This window comes from Apium graveolens, chromosome 10 (assembly GCF_009905375.1).
Source record: "Apium graveolens cultivar Ventura chromosome 10, ASM990537v1, whole genome shotgun sequence".
In the NCBI taxonomy this organism is placed as follows: Eukaryota; Viridiplantae; Streptophyta; class Magnoliopsida; order Apiales; family Apiaceae; genus Apium; species Apium graveolens.
This window is the reverse complement of record NC_133656.1, coordinates 135,526,528-135,551,141: the sequence shown is the minus strand read 5'-3', so window position 1 is coordinate 135,551,141 and position 24,614 is coordinate 135,526,528. Positions and strand designations below refer to the sequence as shown.

Here is a 24,614-nt window from a genome sequence, read left to right as displayed (position 1 = left end):
GACAATGGTATCATGTGCGAAAACAATAATCTTATCAGAAGATACAGGTCTCAAAAGTCCTGCAGGCTCCATTACTATAAAGTTGTGAATATCATATGTGTTTCCTTCAAGTATGATATTGCTAACATCATGCCAAATCACACGATTCACAAATGCAAAGACATAACAATCCTGCATAACATTGGCTCATTAAAAAACTCTTCTATATAAACATTGATCATATACTACTACTTTATAAACTGAATGACATTACCTCAGAATCAAGCAAAATTCGATTAACACCACGGAATTGCTGAATGCGAGAAAATGAAGGCCACATCTGAGTAATACGTACACGAACCCTCCAATCAGTCCTAGTGCTATCAACTGATGCAAGATTATTTTCTATGCCGGACATGACAAAGATGAACAACAACCAAATGATTATTAAAAGGCTGCACAATTTAAACACTCATAGAACATATTTTAACCATATATGTAAAAGGATTACTATGTCAACCATGGATTTAGGTACATGATTGATAATAATCCAGTTGGCGTAATCTTTACATATGAGTTTGTTAGGATTTGGATTCTGCATAAGTAATCCAATATTCTGAAAATAATTATCATAACTTCATATGGTATAACAATGTCTACGACCTTCAAATTAGAATAAATCGTCTAGTATAATATTTTCGGTAGTGATTTCTTCCTAAACATCTATTGCAATAATTAAAAGCTTAACATGAACGGAAATTAAGACAAAATATGACGAATATTTTACTTTTAATTCTACTTAAACTTTTTAATTCATCAATTTGATGTTACCATTTTTTAAGTTAAAATACCAAAAGTAGAAGGAAATCAGACATGATTAAGTCTGTTTTGTTATGCATCTCGTATCTCATGATTTTCTTTCAATATTATCTAAAACCATTTACTACGTTTATATAGTTAAATATTGAGAAAATATTTAGCATCAAATGTTACAGTCAGGGATTTGAGCAATCCATTTAAATAGTTAAACGCAGAAAAAACATGTTGTGTTAGATAATAATGCGAACAATGAAGAGCCGGTTGATTTGAATATAGAAGATGCAGTACAAAATGCTGAAAATGAATAGGATGATAATAAGGCTAATGAACTCCAATAATAAGCAGAAATCAGCAAGGGTATACACTCAAACCATCTAAAATCCAACATAAAGTTTTAAACATAAACAATGACTTGTCTCTAAAACTTATTTAGATATCTTTAACGAAAATTCTGATTGAAAAAAAAGTTTTCTTTCATGCGACATCCGTGCAATGCATTCTCTTTCCAAATATCAAAAACCACATTCGACTCTCTCCTCCTGCAAAGGAAATAATAAGAAATATGTTACAACATTTAGTTTCATATATTTAGTCACTTGTGTTCAATCTTATGGGACATTACTTCTGTAACAAATGCTATATTTATCTTATTTAATTCATCAATCACTATCGGCACCATCATATCCCATGCCCTCAAGCCTGTAACACACATAAATGTATTAAGAGATTTATACCCAAAAACAGTTAACGTACAAAGTTTTCAAATCAATATTTTTACACATACCAATGCCTAAAGTTAAAAACCTCCTGTACTCCCGGGTTAATGTAGAATTTGGAGGTCGGAGTATTAGTGATAATAGCGATGCCTTAACGAACAAAAATAACATGTTACAAACATACAATGTGCTTGTCTAAGTAAATAATATTATAAACTATCTTAACTCCATAAATTTAACCTTTGTACATGATAACTTTGGCACTTGACAGAACAATAATGACCAGTATCTCTTCACCATCTTCATACAGTGAAGTCATACTTTCAGTCAATGCACCCCATATATACACTTTGAAAGAAACACTTGTAATAAAACACATAGAAACGAACAAAATTTAAATTTAAGTAGATTCATTAGTTCAATAAATTTATAAATGTATAACTTAATTCTTACTCTGGTCCTTGAGTAACATTGAATCGTATAAGAGGCCGAGCTCCAAAAATTGTCTCAATGTTCACCCTTGGCTGGAGATCAGCAGCAACTCATATGATATCTGATAAAGAACAATGTCATATCATTAAAATAAATGCACTTTTTACATTGTTGTGTTAGTATAAAGCATATGAAATTTATTGATACCTATGGAGAATGTCCTATCGAGAGCATAAGATTCGGGATTTATAGCCAACTGAGGTAAACTAACAATTTCAAAATTGTGTCTCACTATGAAAATCCGGTTTAAGTCGTTTGGATACATAGTTTGGAATGTGGTTAAAGGAGTGAAAACAATTTTTAGCGCAGAAAGAACAGGCCTCAAGATACCAGATCCGTGGGTAGTAATGAAATTTGTTATTTCATACATCTGACCCTCAACAATAGTGTTTTCAAGAGAGTTCCATATATCAGCTCTCACAAAAGCCTGCATATGATCATTCTTACAAACAGGAAAACATGTAGGTTACAATAGTATACTCGCAACTATAAATATGACAATGTAAAATAATCTTTTTTAAACATTACTTACCCGAGGGTCCAAAAGAATCAAATTACATCCAACAAAGACTCCTTCTCTATTATTAGTATGCCATAATCTTGTGACTCGAACTGTTATCCTCAAGTTTCGGTTGTAAATGTCCAATGAATAAAGCGAATGAACTATAACTGGAGCTGAAAGAATTGAATTTTGAAATATATATTAAAAGAGAACATAGTAGTAAACTCCAGAATTCATAATCGTTCATCATGTAATACAAATTGTATGCAGAATACTAACCCATGATGCTTGCAAGATGTGGTATGCAACGTTTCTTCTGCAGCTCTGAGTTATAATACAGGAACAACTATGACAATATCGGAATTAAAATAAAATGCTATGAAAAAGATTTAGATGCATATCTACAACTTTAATTTAGAGATATGATCAGATTACATATTTTATGCCGCCAAATTTGTTATATGTGATATGTCAGGCTATTAATATGAAATGAAGTTAGTTACTCTGAAATATGTAAAGTCAATTGTGGAGTGAGAATATGATACTTCTTGATATTTTGATTGTACCATAATATGTATATTTTAATTGTTAATTTTCTTTAGATAATTTCATAAATCAAATTATTAGGTATTGCACAGAATCATGAACATAATGATTGACGATTATTGAATATCATTGTCCTATTATTGAAAAAAAGGAATTAAGTGTAAAGTAGACCTAAAATCTTCCACAATTAATTAGTATCAAGTACACATACAATATGTTTTTCAACCTTAGAAGTTCATAATAGGAGGCTTAATCAATTCATTTTATAGATTTGATCGAAAGCATAATGATACATTGATTTATAACTTGTTAATTACTTATGCAAATCTGTCAAGAATATTATTTTACCAACAAAATGATTGACGTAGATATGCGAAATTTATTATTACAATATAACATATCATATTCATATACCCATATAGTGAACACGTAAGTGAGCCGATTACACATTTTAATTTATTAACAATTTCAGATTATGCATGTCTATTAAAGTCAATGGTTATTTGTAATTTGTATTGTGATGATATTATAGCGTGAAATACAAATGTCAAACCTTCATAAGAAAAATTATTCTACATATTAATTAGCTCGAATAAGCAGTAATGTCTGTAATCCGTAGTAAGAGCATATTAAATCTTAAAAAATCCACAGTTGACAGTTTAATATGTACCAAAATTTCATAACAATATTTTATTTCAAAATATTGTGTTGATCAATAATTAATTGAAATATCTACATTTATCTTAGACGTATATTATTTTTATCCAATTACAATTAAAAAAACCAAATTGCAAATATATATATAATCCGGCTCCAAATAAAGAAAATGATACCAATTGTATATTGGAAACTACATACAGATTACATACATGTGTTCTTCGTGATATCGATTGTATATTTAGCATGGGAAGATGAGTGAACATATATAACAAAAGAACACATAATAATCTATTAAAGTCGAAGGACCTTAGTAATGTGTATAGTGAGAATATTATGCCGTAAAATACAAAATTTAAAACTTAATAACAGAATATTAAGAAATTAAAAATCTCGAATAAATAGTAATATTTATAATTCGTAATAAGGGCATATTTAGTCAAATAAACTTTTTGTAACAAAAACACGAATTGTCAACTTCTATGTTAAGATTGCAGCAAATTGTTTAACAAAGAATCGTAGTTCTTTTGTTATTCTTATATGGGCATAATATTGCAATGATATTATGGCGTAGAAAATAAAAGTTAAAACTTATTCTGCATATTAATTAGCTCGAAGTAATCAGTAGTAAGAGCATATAAATTCTCAAAAAATCTGCAAAATATAGTTTACATCGAATCTCAAGGGAGGAGAATTTAAGAGCATGTCGCTTAAATGCGCTTTAACTTCGTTCACGTGGTTTACCGGCTATTGCGTGAGCCCGTAATGTTTACCCAGTGCGCACCCGAAGAGTATCGGCTGCGGGATAACTACGATAAAAAAATATGTACAAAAATTTAATAACAATATTTTAGTTCAAAATAATTTGTTGATCAAGAATTAATTGAAATATTTATGTTTGTTTTAGACGTCTATTATTATTTTTAATCAAATTACACTTATAAAACATCTTATTGCAAAAGATATATAATCCGGCAAAGAATTAAAAAAATATCAATTTTATTTTTAGCATAACTTATTAACATAATATTGAGAAATTAAAAATCTCGAATAAATAGTATTGCTTATAAACCGTAATAAGGACATATTCAGTTAAATAAACTTATTGGGAAAAATAATTCACGAATTATTAACTTTTATGATAAGATTGCAGCATATTGTTCTAAAAATAATAAATGTTTTTTGTTAGTAGATAAATGATATTTACTTGCTCTTTTAAATGTTATTTTTAAATTTTGAACATATTCATAATTATGTAACTAAATTATGTAATCTTACGTAATATTCATAATTATGTAATAACTTATAATTCTTTTATTACATCTTTCCAACTAATTAAACACAAATCATAATTACACATAGAGATGCGTGCTGTTTGACTTTTTAGTGGTTCAATAGTTTTTGGTATTTTGATCAAAATAAACCCTTGCATGCAAAGCCCCATTCAAAGTGAATACTACAACTAAACCGCAATCCAACTCTGCACGGAGCATCGGCTGAAAACATTTCCATCTGATCATTCAACAGTTGTCATGGAGGTATATTTCTACTTTATCCTTCAATTAGGAACCTGATGATTAAATATCAATATCCAATAGATGTTTACTATCTTCAATTTGTTCACTCATGCTCATGTTTATAAACAAATATGTATAGTGAATAGACTACATTTATGATTCTATGAAAATAGTTATTAAGATTAGTTTAGGATTGACAATGTAATCTCGTGATAACATTGTGTATTGATTAATATTGGGTATTTTTTCATATAGTATTGTCATATTATATGTTGACTTATATGGTGAAAAATCAATCCAACTCTTTTAAGTATGTCGTTGGTAGTCTTAATCTGTTTTGGCTAGCAGTGTATGTTGTGATTTTGGTTATATTGGTTTACTATTGGGACAGTCATTATAGATATTCAACTCTGCTATATTGATTTGTAATAGTATATGCCATGATTGTATTAAGAGATGTTTAGCATTGCGCCTGGACTTTGCATCTGACCTGATTCACAGTAGCAAGAGCTACTTCAATATTCTGTAATCCGTTAACAAAATGATCGCGCTTGGATTAGAAGCCAAAAAAACAATAACATTATAATTGTTGCATTACACAGGTCTCGTTAATTGGCCAATTAGACTTAATAATTTGTTGTTGCTAATTATACTTATGTATATTATTCCATCTCAGCAGCAAAACTGTGAGCCTGTTAACATTCCAGCATTTATCATTGAGGTTGATGCCACAATGCAACCTCTCATAGATGAATTGGTAAATAACTTACTCAATTGTCCCAATACATGTACTGACTATCATAATTGAGTAAATGAATAAGTATTTGCTTATGTCTTCAGAAATTACCACTCTCCATTGTTTCTACATATGGTGAAAATCTTCCTGGTAATGGATTAATAATGCTACCAAATGGCCAACATCTACAATTCTCTTATGAGAAAAACAGGGAAAGCTTAACTGGAGTTGGGGAACTCAACAATTTATTCAAAAAAGCATTGGTGTAAACTTCTTCTCTGCTACAAAGGTGAAGGAAATTTTCGGGATCACATTTTTGATAAGACGGGATGTGAAATAGAGTATATCATACCAAAAAAATCGAATTTCTATGTGGCCAAGCGAGGTAAAAGTCTAATATGCTCTTCACTATATGGCTGAATATTGCATTATTTTAAGTCATGATTGTAATTATACTTTTTACAAACATGATCAGCCAATGTTGCTAGAGCTGGATGGAAAATTTTAGTTAAAGCTAATGAAAATACAATCTTTGATCGCTTAGTTGTAAGTTATTCTTATAAACTTGTAAAATGCTTTAATCGGGTAAAACTTTCTATTTACATAATTGAAATACATAGGATAACTATGTTTTAACTTTTGATGCAGGATATTCCACATTCTTTCATGGCAAGCTTTGGCAAGCATATTCCCAATGTTGTTCTCTACTGTTTCCCTTTGGATACAGTGTTTACAGGTTATTTTTCCAAATATGACAAAAGGTTCTTTGGTCTCTATAAAATTCCAGCATATATTCAGCTCAACCTGGGAGATTTTATTGTGTTCACCAACTGGGAAGTTGGTCGGTTTGATGCTGTCATTTTTGACAAATATGGAGTGCAAAGAATGTTTGCACATCAGACCCCAAAACCTGGTGAGAACTCTAATAATAGAAACTATGTTATACAGTAAGGTCATATTAATTGACGATCATTGTTGAACTTACATAAACTATTTTTGGTTTATACTGAACTGATTGTTTACCTCCATTTAAATACACACATTTAAAGATACAAATGTTATTTTTCTTGATGTAGAGAACGTCCAGGGAAATTAGTTCGGGAATAATGGAATGGGGATGAATTTGAGTGAAAACATTTCATGACCGTGGTTGCGTGTCTGCCGATATTCCAATGTTTTTAACTTATGCTTTCAACAAAGAAATATAATATTGATACAGTCGCCAATTGTTTTGGCATGGATTTCACTTTAAGACGTATCATTGCAAACATGGCATTTGCCATGTTTGGTATTACTAAATTGTTATAATTTTTGATAATTATCGACTGAAGATAACATTGGGTTGTATTAATTCCTTGGGTGATTCCATTAAGGTACTTACCTAATCATATTATCAACTCATGGCCTATAAATTGCACATATGTAGTTGCGGTTTAATGAAAGTGGATATAATAACCCACATGTAGATTTAAAAATTATGTGAGTTACACTTTTATTATAACTAATATCTCATGATACTCATGAAAACTATAGTTTCACAATGATGGTTTCAATGACCACAAATTTGGAGACGCGGGGATTTCGTAAGTTCTTTGCTATTATAAACTGACCACATCTAACAACTTTAAGGTTATCTTCCTATGGCATAATTGATTCTGGACAAAATATGCCCAATTATGTATTCTGCCTAATTTGTAATTGTGGTTTTGACATCACAAAATCTATAATTATATAATTGTTCTCTCTATCATATCTTTATTTATTGTGACAAAATATTGTATGCCACAATCTATCTTGGACTGCATACCAAATTAACTTCATTTACATGTTCAAAACACATATATTACAACACATTCTCCATCTTAGTTTGATCAACAACAAACAATAATATTCCATTCAACATAAAGTCTAGAAATTACAAAACTTAAACTACCAAATATTTCAATTTCGTACTAGATTCAATAAAACTGCAAAACATCAATCACAAACATCACCAAGCAAAATCTTGAACAAAAGTAACTGCACTTTGCAATGAACACAACCTGAATTCGATATATGTGACATGGTTAAATGTTGATTATAAAATTCACCTTCTTCACGGTACTTCTCTTTCACAGTCAACTCACAAAGTGAATACCAAAGCTGTTCACCAAAAGTATTTCCTTCAATCCTGTTTATCGTGTCTTTATTTCTTTCATTTGGACAAAATTTAGAAATAGGAAGCAAATTGTCTACATCCGATATGTACCAATACATATTCTCAAGCAAATGAACAATGCGTGTTAACTTTGATTTAAGATCAACCATTCCAACAATATGAGACATTTCTTCAACAACCTGATCTTTTTCATATGGTCTGTACACGGCTCTAAAAATGACAAAACTAAAATAAGATGGAAAATGATTACCAGAGAGAAAAGAGAGAGTTTGAAGATTATGATCCACATTATTGTGCATGAAAAGCATTTGAACCGAGTTATAAAACATAGCTTGTTCAACTTCAAGAGAAATGGAAAAATGAATAAAGCCATGGAATTGGTCACGCCTAACTTCTAGATAATGATTATGGTACTGGTATAGAGCATCCCAATTGAGCTTCTGTAACATCTCTTTAACTTGGATTCGGATTGCTTTGGTGAAATAGGCCATCAACAACTTTCCAAACATGTGAAAGCTATCAAGATCGTGTATTATGAATGCAAACAATATAGCCATAATATTAGTATCAATGGTGAAAATGTTAAAGTTTGCCATGATATAGTGAAGATAGTGATTTGGTAATGAAGCAGAATTAGAATGATAACTGATTATGATAAGGTCTAAATGCAACAGTTATATATGTAAAGGCGGGCAAACTTGGAGTTCTCCAACTCTGTATAAATATAAAATGGTTTATGTATTCCAACTTACTGCATTAAATATGAAGAAAAACTTTTCACTTTCTACTCTACTTTAAAGAGTTATAACTTCAGAAATGCGTAATGATTAAATGGCAGTAAGTTGGATTATTGGAAAATACTAATACATCATTATGACTTGTAATAATAAAAACAGTTGCCAAAATATTTTTGCCTTGTGGGAATAAACATAATCACGACTTTAATTGAATAACGTGTCAGTAACAAAATACAGCATTGTAGGTAATCGAAAAAATAGGAAAGGAGAATCCATGTAACATCAAATCAAATATATTTTCACATTCACATATTTACTAAGTACAATAATTATTTACATTGATATATAAAACCCATTTGTACATTATTTTTACATTTTCACATAAGGATTCAGTACTTATATATAATTAACAGGAACAAACACAAATAATTGAACATGCTTAGAAATTCACAACAACACCATCTTGAACTGGTTCAGGGTTATCAATTTCAACATCTTGAAACCGGGCTTGTGGAGGGCCAATACATAAATCCATATTAAGAAATTCTTGAATGTTGTCAACAGGTCGGTCCAATGTCTATAAATCATGGAGATTTTGTCTACCAATAGATGCCAAGCGTCTTGCAATAGAGTTCCTTTGCGGATGTACCAAATTAATTTTATAATGAATGTTAGGATCATTCAGACGTGAAAGGATAAATCTGAAAGTGCTCCTAGTATGTGGTGTTAATCCGTCCTCTCTGTAGTACTTAGATTCACGGTAAGCCTGGATATTATTAGTCTCAATGATAACACGTTCATACTGGTCTTGAAATGCTCTACGTATTCCTATCAAAATAGCCCATAAAGCACTATTCAGATTAGTTAGGTCTGGAATGGTGCCATATGTTAATCTAAGAAGAAAGTCATTTGAATCTCTCACAACAAAGCCAATGCCATTTCTATTTTGGCCTTCAGGAGCATTCTGAACAAACTCACTGTGAACATTTATCTTGATCCAACCTTGACCAGGGAATTCCCATACACGTTCAACATGTTCCATGATTACCTGTTTTGTGTTTTTGGTATTCTTACTAAAACGTTTAAAGACCAACTAATCTCAACCATAATGACAGACTTCTATATATACAAAAAAAGGTACAGAGATGTGACTGTTGGGGAATGGATGTTGAGTTTTATTTATAAAACAATTTTTTTCCTTAATAACTAACTTCAAACAGTTATAACTATATAAGATTAACTACCTGTAACATATATAACTAAAAGCAGGAATCGAAAATTTGGTGTTCCTCTTAGCATTGCATTAAACATTAAAAATGTGATTATCCAAAATTATGAATTAAACGACAAACAAAACCAATGAGCAATCTTCATAGATTATAATATCAAACTTGAAATAACCGGAAATAATATTTAGAGTTCAATGTGATAAAGAAATATCATAAATAAAACTTAGGAAATTGGATTGCAAGATCAAATGCCGCATCCATGCCACAAAACAGATGTACATCATCACTTCTCCTGTAATATTAGAGCATTTTAATGTAAGATACGCATACGTTAAGAGATTAACTCAAAAACTATTATTAATATTTACCATTTTTATCTTCTTATGACGGATTTGCAAGATCCAGGGGTTTTTGAACTCTCAGCCTGATCAAATGACTATAATACAAACATTTAGTCAATATTATTTAATTATATTCCAAAATATGCAGTAACAATAATTTATGAAAAAATTCTCATACCTCTGACAAATCAAGGGTAGGGAAATTAACATGATTGGATGATTCAGAAGTTGACATGGCATACATGTTTGAATCATACATGTCTTGGGCTTTGATGATAAAATTATCAGAAACATCTTTGGCTACATGAACTTCAACAACAATAATAATTTCTTTCCCATCCATGACATGCAGAAATGCAGGAAACACTTTAGCAGCTACCTCTTCCTGTTTTGATAATTAAGTCATCAACATAATTGGTTTGTATTGCAAATAATTTATAATATGGAAACAAATTTTAAAAATGTAATTAATTGTACCTTTGTTTGCTTCAAATAAAGATGTGAAGCGGAGCATCCTATGAGCCGTTTCACAACACGATCCATGAGAAGAATGCTCCATGAGAACGATTGATCCACAACAACAGCCTTTACACTGAATCTGTGAGTGAAAAAAAATTATTAAATAATTCAACATTTCATAATCCAAAGAAATTGTACCAACCGAATGTTAAATATATTATTTCCTATGTGTCAATACCTTTTTTCAGCAACTGGAAAAGTGCGATTACATTTACCGCATTTAAATCTATTCCCAACTTCAACAACTTCTAAATGACATTTGCTACATGAATATGAAAACCAAGGATGTCCTTCCTCCAACTTAGCAATTGTCAAACCATAATACAATTTCTTCTGCAACTGATAATTTTGAGGATAATGTTATAAATGAAAATTATATTGAATATAAGTCTAAGATAATGCTCTAAAACTTTTGTCAAAAAAGAATTAACCTCAACACTGCCAGCAACATTGTCAACTAATGTTTTCAAATTTATAAACTCATAAGGAGAGGCCAATGTTAACGCATAGCTATTATCCGCATCATCCCTCGATGGCTGGTAGCCTTCAAGTTTAAGCCTACACATTATAATGTACATATCATATGCAATCTTGACAAAATATGGAAAATGAGTAAATGTTTATAAGATTGTACCTGTTTCTCATCTCAAGTACACACTCATCACCAAGATTGAAGTACACTTTCGAGGATGCTAAGCTGCTGATTTGAAGCGTATCTAAAGTTTTAAAGCAATATGTATCTTACATAAAATGTAATTTAATATAACCGTGTATAACCTTACTGACAAATTAGTATATAGCATAAAATACTAAAGATCAAACCGTTGTATGTTCCTAGCTTTACTCTTGTCAAGATTACAATAACATTTTCCTCATGGTTATATTCCTCATATTGATCACTGACAACTTTCGTCATATCTCCCCATATACCAACCCTGTGCTTGTTGCTACAATGTAATCAAGTAAACATTTAATTATTTATTGATCAAGGTCCCAAAATTGATAACGACGTAAAAAATAATAAAAAAATGTATGTTGAATTAAAAGAATAACCTTGCATCACAAATCTTGAATCGAACAATATCCCTATCTCCAAATTTAGTGGGAATTTTGCTTACTTTAATAAAGTCTTCAACAACTCCAATTATATCTACAATATATAAACACATGGATTGCAGTCAAAACTTTTATAACATTTGTTAATACGAATAATAATAAGCCAAATAGGAAAGATGAAGTAACCTATAGCAAATTCTGGATTCTCTTTAGGACCATATTTTATGGCTTCATCCATTAAATCACCCAAATCCATAAATTCAAATTTGTATTTTGGAATCATAACATAATCGGTGCATGGTTGGAAAGTGGTAGCATTTGTAAATCTTATAGATGTGTCTGTAGAAACAGGCTTTAAATTCCTAGAAGCATCTCTAACCATAAATGTGTCAATAATATAAACAACTCCTTTAACAATATTCTTCCCAATAAGTTTCCAAGTATCAGCAAAAGCAAATGCATGAATATGAGTATTCTGCACATAGTATAAAATGGCAAAGTATAATCATAAATATCCATTCTAAAAATGTAAACATAATCAATATAGAACAAAATCAACATATTAGGTAGTTACATCATCATGAAGAAGAATGCGATTCCAGCCTTTCGTTATTCCTGATTCAGAAGACACAGTAGGCCACATTCTTGTAACTCTTGCCTTGATCTTCCAATCTGACCTAGATTTGTCAAGACTTAAAATGTGTTCAAACATGAGGGCTTCCATCTTTGCAAGAGTCTGTGAAAATAATTTATAATTTAAATTAAACAGGATGATCTATTATTAGAATTTAAAAGTCACAACTCCTGAGAGAGCTTACATGTTCTATTCTTAATGGAGGTACTGAACTTAGAATATCACACCGACGTGGTGGTCCTTTTGTAGTCCATTACCCTACATTAACGGGAATGATAATTGATGACATGCTATTGAATGAAGTGCACGACAAACATATATTGCGGCATTGATCTTTCCCTTTTAATACGTGACATAAGGCATGTAAAGGGATAATCCAATCAGCCTTTAACTGAATCATAAATATATCATTTGATTGGATAGATTATTATTTGATACGATGAGGATCAATGTGATTGGCTCAGCATCAAGTTAGTTAGATGGATTAGTGGGAACTAATTATACAGCTTTGTTATATGCATGCCATTCCTTTTTATTATTTTTAAATACAATAAATTGTTTTTCCAAATGAAATGACATAAAATTATAATTATAAAAACAAATTCAACTGTTAAACAAATCAAATGCCACGAAATAAGGATTTCAAGTACAAAATACTCATGGTCAAACAATTACAATAAGTTAGTTAAATCAAATATGATCATAATTTAGGAAGGTTGTAGAAAACTTCTTCAAACACAACATTTAATGTTATATTTGTGCTTTTCCCATTATCATCATCAATAAGAATATGTAGTCCTTCTGGAGATGTAACACGGGATATTATAACGTATAACTGACCATGAGAGAATACGGGCCGATGAGGATACAATCCAACTGTGTCCAATGATTGACCTTGGCTCTTGTTCACAGTCATGGAAAAACATATTTGGAGAGGAAATTATGTTCTTTTAAATTCAAAGGCCAATTCGTGTCTGTTGGGACCATATCGATTCTTGGAATTAGATGTTTCGTACCAACTTCAGAGAATTTGACATTTTATACTATTTCTTTTACAGCCAGTAACTATCATCCTTGTACCATTGCATAAACCCATAATCTGATTTAAATTCCTCATCAACATAACAACAGCTCCAACCTTTACTTCCAACTCATATTTAGGCATACATTGCATATTTATGGAGTTCAAATACTCAACTGGAAATGACGAATCAAAGTCATTATCATCAACACCCCTGTCTTCAATTGAATCTTGGCTGAGATAAGTATGCACATTACCCGGAACTCTTTCAAGAATCTGTGCATTAATGTCATCAACTACAACGTTTGTTGGAGTCAAAATAGATCTCGATCTCAGATACTCCTGTGAATGCAAGTTATTCTGAAAATCTGGATATATAATGTCAATTAGGGTTTTAATGGGACTTTTCAAGGGACTCTTGACAACATATTCATCAGGAACTACAAACTCAGTTCAACATCTGCACGATGAGTATCAATGCATTCAACTCTCCTGTCTCCAATTTCAAGTTGCCATTTACTAAAGTTAGCTATTACTTTATTTCTAGCTTCAGAATTACCTGAATGTAATCTCATGTTCTGACTGAGAAGAAAGACCTTATAAGATTTCCAAAGCCGGGATTTGTTAAATGATGTATTCACTATTTCAGCCCTTCCAGCCTTAGGCAGAACAGGTAATATCTGTCGAAAATCGCCTTTAAAATCAACTGTAATACCACCAAAGGGTCTTTTTCATTGTTCTACATCAACGGCAACCATTATGTCTCGCAAGCTTCTGTCCATGGCTTCAAATGCATAGTGATATTACATTGGAGCTTCATCCCATATTATAAGACTTGTGTGTTGCATCAACTCTGCAATGTATGTTCCATGTTTTATTCCAGTAATAGAACTCTGATCTAATTTTAGCGGTATTTTAAACCTAGAATTAGCTGTTCGGCCACTAGGAAGAAGTGTAGCATCAATTCCTGAGCCTACAAAAGGAAGAACAATCTTTCCCTTCTGATCGAAAACGTGAACAAAGAGTTTGCCAAAGAAACGTTTTACCGCATCCACCGCTCCCGTAAACAAAAAATATTCCACCTTTATTTTTGTTTACATTATCAACAACTGCATTATATATATCCAGTTGCCTTGAGTTCAGATTTTTATGAGCTTTGTCATGATTAAGTCTCAATTCTTCTTTATTGTAGCTAGTTTCCTCAACAATGAGACGATTGACAAAAGTGTGGAAAAATCGTTCGTCAGGAAATGGCATCATATGAAAATCTCTTAAGGACTTACCAACATCATTTAACAACTTTTCAATCTATGCATAAAAAAACATTGGTAAATATTCCGACATCTAAATAAAAATAATAAAAATAATACTACAAAGTAACAAATACTGATCACACACCTGCTCAAGCATAGTTCTGGATTTCATACTTGGACAGTGTTAAATGAATGTTATCTGAAATCTTACGCCTAATATACAGAACATCGTCTAACAATGTTGGCCAGTGTTTTTCCCATAGCGCAAACGGATCAAACACTGAACAATTTGCCAGTATGTTAACAACCATAGCCCGAATTTGTGTTGGCATAGCTGAGAATGCATTTTCTTCCTAAGCATCAAGCCATTGCTTGTCATTATTCAACAGACCAAAAGCACCACATGCTTCCTTAAATGTATCATATCTAGTTCCATCAATAGTGCGCAACTGAGAGAAATATAAAGCACCTTTACATCTAAGTAACAGCATTCGAAGATACAATAATTCACCAGTTGTTGCATGAACCTCTGCTAACCTCCCAACCACATCACCTCTTTGTCTAAGCTTCCATTTAACAGTTTTCTTTATCCATGTAAACTGGGTGGGAAAGTCAGAATACGTAAAATTTCGAGCTTGTGGAAATTCACTGTTAGCTACAAACCAAGCCTTTAGTTTACTTTTTTTGGAAGTCGCGTTATTGCACACATTCTCCAAATCTGCAGAATTCTGAAAATTCAAATACTTCTGACCGAGCAAATGTATTGGTAAGCGTTCAACACTTGGGGAATGATGGCGAATGTCAAACCCAAAAATCCTCCATGATGCCTCAGATGCACAAACATATCTACCATCAAGAAAGTTCTTTACCTCATCCAAATTCTTCACGGATCTTGCAGTTTGTTCACTCCCTGATTTGTTACTTTTCTTCTTCTTCAACAACATTGTAGCAGTGGCATAACCCTTTAAACAATACTTGAAGATATATTTCAATGATCTAGAACTGTTGCAAATTTCCAGATTTATATGACACTGAAACCGCAACAAAAGATCTCGATTGTATGGAACTACATATTGATTGTCAAGGTTGGTCCCTTTTTTGTTGATGACTCCACCAGTGTTATGCCTCCGATAAACAGGAAAACCACAATCGTCAAAATAGGTATTACCATTAAACCTGCAAAACTTAACATTACATGCGTCGAGATTAATAATAAAATAGACTTTTTACAGAACATATGTATCATTCTATTTATTCACACCTCTTTGGGAAATGACGCATGCAATTTCCTTTCACCATACATGGAGATGTGTATAAGTCTTTACCACAGGGTCCATGTATCATGTAGTTTTTAACAGCTTCATATGCTATTGGATCAGAATTCTTATCTGGTATTTCAGCAGAAACCAACTGGTCAACCTTTTCAATAAAATTAGGTCTGCTTTCAGGGCTCAACTAGATTAGCATATGCACGTGTGGCAAACCACGCTTCTGGAATTCAATTACATGCATAACTGTGTAGAACATAAGTAAAGAAAATATTAAAGTTATGTATGTGTGTAGATATAATTAAAAAAATTAAATGTAAAATATTCGGTGTCCAGTAAAATAAATTTACCTCCTATATACTTTCCAAAGTAGTTCTTCTTTTTAATCAAATATAATAGCTGATCAAGCTTCAGTTTAAACACGCGAGAAACAATATTCGGTGCATCAACATGATCAACATTGGGCAATAATTTAAGCATTTCTTGTATCTCTGGCCACTTTGAGTTGCAAGTCATGGTGAGAAATAAGGATGGATGACCAATTGCACGACATATCGCCAATGAATCCTTAAAGTATTGAGACATGTATCGTTGGGATCCAGTGAATGAAGCAGGAAGTATAACAGCTTTTCCAACATGCATTGGATCATGGTCTCCTTTACTGAGAGCATCACGTACAGATATATACAAATCAACACGGATGGTAGTTTGATGCAATGAAACCCAGTCTAATCTATATTGTTCAATGGCAGTAAACTGATCCACAACGTATTGTTGCCACAAACGTCCAGCAAGGTGTGGCGTTAAACCTGAAATTAATGAAACGATGGTGAGAATATGCACATATTCATTACATATTTTATATTCTAATCACATTGCTTTCTTCTAATAAATACCTTCAGAAGTGCGTATCATAATCTTGTAATAATAATAATCTCTTAGTAAAACATGTCGCCTCTATGTTGAGTCAGGATCAAGGTCTTCGTCATCTAAATTCTCTATTTCAGAGTATTTATTGCTTATCAGAGGTATACGTTTATGATAACCCTCGGTTCCCCAAGGAAACAGTAGTGGATATTGCAACTGCATGAAATGTGGATCTGTTTCATATATCCTCTTCAATCCTTCTTGTTTGGAATTCACAACTGTGTCTCTAAAACCACCGGTATCCGTATCATCACTAACAATGAAAGCAGCAACTTCATCAGATGGAGTAATATGGTTTGGTCTACCGCTAGAAGATTGAGATGATATGAGTACTAACTTAAACTCATCCAGATCTTCAATTTCACACCGATTCCGAGCCATGCGAAAAGCTTTGACTAACTCATTGTTCTTGTCTAACATACCTAAAAGTTCCTCGACAATATCTAGATCAACATTGTCAGAATCACCTCTCATTGCATTAATTCTATTCTCAACCTCAATCTGCGTGTCGTATATGTAGAGCTGGAAAAATTTGGGTGAAGATCCATCTAACGGTACTAAACTCCTAACCAAATGATAGTTTTGACCTTGTAAGCGAAAACAATACGGAGAGCTACCTCTGTTTATTGAGTTATCAATCTTACCACCGGTGGAAGTGAATTGGAACATGCAGTTGTACACTCGTATGTACTGTTTAAAATCCCTCAATTTCTCACCACCAAGTAACAAAGAAGCTAGTAGTTCTGGTGGCGGCCTTTCTTTTGGCAAATATATCTGACCATTATGACAACACATAGAAAATGTGGGCTCTTTACACGGACATGATTTATTATTACGCTCTTCGTTCCACATAGTAGCACCACATTTATTGCACAACTTTGACGGAGGACCAAGATCCATATATCCACGCCACAAATTCTGATTTAATATCACACCATCAAGGTCATCATGGTACATGTCATCAATTCCAACATCTGAATCACTGGACTTTGAATTGTCAGTTTCAACCATATTTTCAAAATCTGAAATCAAATTCCTTTTCTCAGGAGATAATTGACATTTATTCTTTCCTTCACTGATTCTTAACTTTGGTTTATGGGGATTATGACAACTTCTACATAAATGAGACGCACCAGGTTGTCTCATTCGCCCATGTTCGAAAATGGGATTAAAGTTTGAAGATGTGTCACCGTTATTCACAGAGGATATACCAAGTCCTTTATGTTTCACAGCTGCATAGTAAACAAATAAGTGAGCATACATCTCCTTTGTTGAAGAAAGTGGAATTAATAAATTATATTTTGTAAAGTTTTAAAACATTTCCCAAAACAGTATATTCTCAAAAAAACATACGCATGGCATTTGTAAACGTCGTCTCAATATTAGGACCACGTACTCTACATTTCTAATCTGCAACAAAATAAAAAACTCCAAATTAATTATTTTCCAATCAAAATAGGCATAATATCTTACAATTTGGAGAATTAAGTTAATAGGTCACACACACATGGTACTGTTCATATCTGAATGCGTGGAAGATGGTTTTCTATTCTTCGCCGCTACACTGCTATTTTCTACACCTGTAATTGCCGAAAAAGAAGATTGTTGAACAAAAATAAAATACAATACAGAGTTATTAATATACATTGTTAGTAATGGAATAAACTGATTAGGGAAAATAATGATATAGGAAATCATAACAACTTATTCAAAACAGAATTATTAAAAGACAACATACGCATGGGGCTTGGAAAAATCTTCTCAATATTGTGACCACGTATTCTATGTTTTACGGCTGCAACCAATAACACAATGTAATGTTAAACATATAGCAAATGAAACAGAATATACAAACTTCTAACTTTCACTATCAAGTTCTAATATAACGTACACGAATCATTGGTAATATCTGACAATGCAGCAGCTCCTTCCATGTTCTTGGCAGTTGGAGTGTTATTTTCTTCAAGCGTAATACCTGAATTAGGTGAAATTGATACACTGCAAGGACTGTTATTTGATCCACCAACAGTTCTCAATCCCACACATCTGCTCATACGCTTCAAATCTAGCAATCAACAAATATGACAGACAATAACATTATACATAACATCATACATCTGCAAGGAACATTGGTACCAACGACTGAACATCAGCACAGAACATTTGTAGACAAACTACACAAACATGTGAAGGAAGCTCTACTGCTTCTATTAGACGTAACATCAACAAGAAAGTTAAAAGGTTTCTGGGGGGGGGAATCACGCAAAACATTTGTCTGACTTGCTAATGGCAGTAAAGGAGACCTATTTCCCACTACAAAATGCGTATGTTAAACATGGGTTTCAGAATTTATTTGTAACAAATAAGATATGTATGATATGGAAAACTTACAAGACGATACTACAGAACCTGGTGTCTGCTGATTTGAAACTATAAAACCGGGACTAAGATTTTCTTGGCCAACACAAATATTTCTACGCTTCACAACTAAGTTCATGAAACGAATATAAGGACATGATTTAGATTCAAAACTACATACGAACATAAAGTCAAAGAAAGATACATATACCCGTCGAGTCAGGAATATTGAAACTCGGTATAGGCTACAACACAGAAGATTGATTGTCGTCCTCATTTGATGAATCTCGACTACGAATCAAACGTTTCAAACCTGTGGATAAAGACACAAACCAAACAAATCATATAACAGTCAACGTACATAATGATTAACATGATTTTATAATGAAAACAACCCTAAAAGTGAAGTTCTTGCAGAGGTCGGATGAGAGCGTGGATCCATGATTAACAACAAATCTCCAAAGCATGGAACAAATGAGAATATTAGAGAGCAAATCACCCGAGCATGGAACTTTGAGTAGAATATAAGAGGCTGAAGTTATGCAGTGGAGAGAAACAAATTCAAAAAAATTCAAACTTACCATTCAGTTGCTACAATCAGGGAGTGGGTCAGGTGTATTTAGGTTAGTTTCTAAAATGGTTTATAGAATTTAAATATGAAAGATCCATGGATATGTGTATAATATAAAGTTATATGTGTAAAAAATTAAAATGGGTTATGGGTCATGGGTATATTTTATGGGTAAATCTTATATGGGCAATAGTAGCCTTTAAGATTATATAGATAATATAGATTTACTATCATTCGATTGGCGTGTTTGGGATATACACTTTACTGTTTTGAAGGTTCTGTTTCTATGATCTTTGAATCGGTTGATGATAGGTCAATTCTAAGTTTATGGATGTTGGATGACACTTGTGGCGACACCGTGACTTGGACTAAAAAATTCAATCTTGAGGCCGATTTGAAGGTAAATTGGATATTCCTTTATTTGGACGTTGAACATCATTTTGTAGCGAAAAACGATATCGGATACATCTTTTATGATTATAAAAGATTTAATTTTATTTTGCATCTTGTCGGTTTCAACTTAATGCGGATTGGATCCATAACTTTAATTATATGCAATATGCATCTCTTAGGTTTTAATACTCTTACAATAACCAGCCCTTAACCAATTTCTTTCAATTTTGACTGTTAAGTTTCAGTTGACTAGGGGTTAAACGGAGACAACACATACAAAATATTTAAATAAAGTATTAATAAATTTAAAATATTGGAAAAATAGTAAAACATATAATGATTTTTTTTAAAATAATTGAATCAAGTGTTAAATCGATTTAAGCCTTTTTTAAAATAATATTTTTTTTAGTTTTTCTATTTAATTATTTTATCTTTAAAATATCCAAGTTAAATAATATTTTTTGATATATTTATAATTATTACGCACATTATAAAATTTTTATATAGATACTCGCACTATAAAAAAATTAACTATATTTTTTACATATTATTTTGTAGTTTTTCGAATTTTTAATATATTTTTTAAATATTTTATACTTAATATCTCCATTTTACCCCTAATCAACCATTATTTAACGGTCAAAATTAACAAAAATCGGCCGAAGGGTGGTCATTATAAGGGTCTTAAAACATAAACATAAGGGATGCATATTGTATATAATTAAAGTTATGAATCCAATCCGCATTATGCTAAAATCAAAGGGATGCAAAGTGAAATTAACTCATTATAAAACGAAAGATACTAGTTACAGGTTTCTTCCGCAAAGTCCTGCTGCTAGAAGATGGACCTCAGTTGTCAAATACACCGAAACTCTTATTTAGTTCACTTGAAGTGTTTGAAAAAAACAAAAAGAAAGGGGTAAGCAATAGTTGCTCAGTAATTGGCTTCAATTCACATAAATTGCTAGAGTTATTATTAATTTGCGTGCGCCACATTGGACCTCAGATCTTTGTTTCAATATATCAAAGTGTGCGACCAAGTAAAACTAGACCTTTGCTTTTGATCTGGTTAATTTGGTATTACTCATTCAGTTTATGAATTGTTTCGAAGTTGTGCATTGTAACTTTATACAGACCGGATAAAATGTATTATTTTTTTCTCTTTTTTTCTTTTTTCTCGTGACTAATATGGGGATACTGATTTAAATCATCAATTATAAGAACTTCTTATAGTTGTCAAGCAAGTATGCCGAGAGCCTAGTTATAGTGGAAGGATTGAACTACTAATATAAATTGGAGCGTGCACCTTTTTATCATCGGTAGCTTTTTTATTTTTAATATTTGACTAATTGATTGCCTGGGAGGCTTGTGTTCAATTTCAATATATCAATGTATGAAGAAGTAAAATTGGCTACCTTGTTTTTTGAAAGAAAGTTGTTTTGTATAAATGGGGTTGCATAGCAACATAGGTATCAGATCAACCAGATACAATTGAAAATGTCAATGATGGATTGTAAGAGAAAGGGCTGTGAACTCGGATCAGGATCGCAAAAGGCAGCCTGTTAATGTGCCCATTTTAGTTTCTGGCACAACTCTCATATAATCTCTCCTTAAACTATATACGAGCAAGAGGTACCGTAACATCCCGATTTTTTTATAATTATTTTTAGTTGAATTACTTGATTTAATTATTTATTAATATCAGTGGGTTGTAGTTAAAATAGTTTTTATAAATTTATTTTTATTCTTATATTTAGAATATTGTTTTAAGGGTATTAGTTTAAAAAAATTAGTAAGGCTATTATTAAAAAAGAGTGAGGGCTTTAATAAAAAAAAAGGAAAAAAGAAGGAAGAGAAGAGTTAGGGTTTACTAAGAAAATAAGGGTTTGCGTTACTTTGATCGGAGAAGAGAGGAGAGAGGGAGAGAGAAAAGAGAATGAGAAAATATATGGAGATAGAGATGAACATCAAGAATTTTTTGGAGGGTTATGAATTTGGCGTTTGTGGAATTGGGGTTCTTGTGATTTGTGGTTCTGAAATCGTTGTTAGCATTCTCGATAACTAAGATCTCGAGGTACGGACATCTTCTTTGTACTCTTTCTTTTCAAATTCAAATTCGTGTGTACGGACATATTTTCGTGTACTCTTTCTTTTCGTATTCGAATTCGTGTGTACGGATATTTTCGTTATACTATCATTCTTGTTGTACTTCATCGGATTCGTGTGCCTCGATTCTAGTAATCTGAATTCTTATAAATTTCGTATTTAATTCTCTGTTTATTGAATTGTTGTGATTCTATACTCGTTCGAAAGCTAATTTGATTATCTTCGTTTTTCGTTCTTTGCATTTTCTGAAATTCTGCTTGTAAATATGTCAAAATCTGTTGTTTATGTAATCTATTGTTGAAATTTCTGTTTGTGCGGCCTAACTTCGTAAATTCATTATAAATTGAATATTTATTCAGATATTATGAGCAATACCATTCTGGAAATCTCTTTTCGATATCTGCAATTTGTGTTTACATTCTGCTGCTAAATTCTGTGATTTTGATGTCTTAAACATCAAAATACAATTGTAATCAGGGGCTGATTTTGTTCTGCAGTCCGCATTTATTTATTTTTTGAATTCGTTACTTGTTCGTTTTTGACGAGCCTTACCATTCTGGAAAGGTCTCGGAATTTCCTACGACTTTTGTGTTTCGTACTTTTTCAGTTAACTTCATCTTTATGCAGTAATTTGACATTCTTTGAAACTGATCAGATTTGAGTTTATCAATAATTAGTGGTTTGTTATGTTATTTTGTTTCGTGATGTTGGGTTATAGTGTTTTGAGGTTATTTGATAAATTTATATATGATTTTGGAGATGTAAGATATTTGAGTATTTGTTTTGTGTTATTTATGTTATTTGTATGACTTGGGAGTTTGTTAGACATCTGTCGCGAGTGGATAATCTCGTGCTTGGTACCTCCTATGCGGTGTACTTAAATTATATGGGCATGTCGCCGAAATTGTGGGACACGTATAGTCATAGCTAGTATGTGTATAATTTGGCCTTTTGGGTAGCACGTGCTTATTGTCGTGCAAGCCCCTGTAAGATATTGGGTAGCATTTGCTCTGTACTGTGCAAGCCCCTGTAAGTTTTGATGACTACATATTTCTGGATTACCGAAAATGAAGGACATCCTGTAAGTGTAAGATTATCTCCCATGTTCGTATGTAAGCTATTTTGTGTATTATTTTGTAAGTGTGAGAATATGTGTAAGAGTATGTGTAGTGTAAGAGTATGATAAGTTTTGGGTAGTAAGCATTTAGTTTTGTTTTGTGAGTTGAGTATTCATTTTTTTATATTGTCTCATTCACTATTATTATTGTGCTTCATTCAGATATTCAGTTGTGTTCTTAGCCTCGTCATCTTTTAATCTTTGTTCAGTTATGCTTTATTTTATATCCGTATATGAGCCCTTCGCTCACTGCCGGTTCTTTGTTTTTCTTGTTTTCCTCCGGCAGGTATTCTGTCTTTTAGGTGGGTTATTTAACGGGAAGAGTGTGAGTTTCAAGACTTTGAGGAGTTTTGTATTTTCTTAGATTTTCATTAGAATTTGTTGGTTTGGTTGTAATTTAGTTGTATTTTATTTCAAGAATTGAAAGTTTTATCGGATTTTAATGGAGTTTGGATTTAAATACGTATTCTGATAATTTACAATTCTTGAAATAAAATACAACTAAATTTACAACCACAACAACAAACTCCCATTCTAAGTCCCATTCTAAGTCCTCAAACACCAATGCTATCCAACTCGAAATGTTAGACGAAACTTGAAATTGTAAGTAATGAGCGGCGAAGCCCAGCAAGAAAACAATCGATCCAACTAGTAGGCCAAGTAACATATACACATATAACAAAATACAATAATCTATACGATACGATATACGAAACAAACACTTTTGATACACTTTCTTGTTCTTATTCTTATTCGATACACACAATACACATATCACATAAACAACAATAATTCAAAACCCGTAATTCATGCCATGACCACTACAACCCGGTGATAACGGTCCTAAATTTTCAAAAAACATGTCACTACAATCCGGTGACTGCGGTCCTAAGTTCTTATTCGATATTTTCACAAACCATGGCATAAATCAAAGATCTTAAATTATCATCGAGACACATCAC

At 32.0% G+C, this 24,614-nt stretch overlaps 1 protein-coding gene across 1 annotated transcript; it reads right to left on the bottom strand.

Moving 5' to 3' along the window:
* Window positions 1-15,265: 15,265 nt before the first annotated feature.
* On the bottom strand, window positions 15,266-17,095 carry LOC141691036 (uncharacterized). Its single transcript, XM_074495783.1, has 5 exons — window positions 17,077-17,095; window positions 16,531-16,989; window positions 16,419-16,426; window positions 16,174-16,367; window positions 15,266-16,088 (listed from the first exon to the last, which is right to left on the bottom strand). Exons 1-5 carry the CDS (start codon window positions 17,093-17,095, stop codon window positions 15,266-15,268), a joined length of 1,503 nt encoding a protein of 500 aa, XP_074351884.1.
* Between the last annotated feature and the right edge of the window lie 7,519 nt (window positions 17,096-24,614).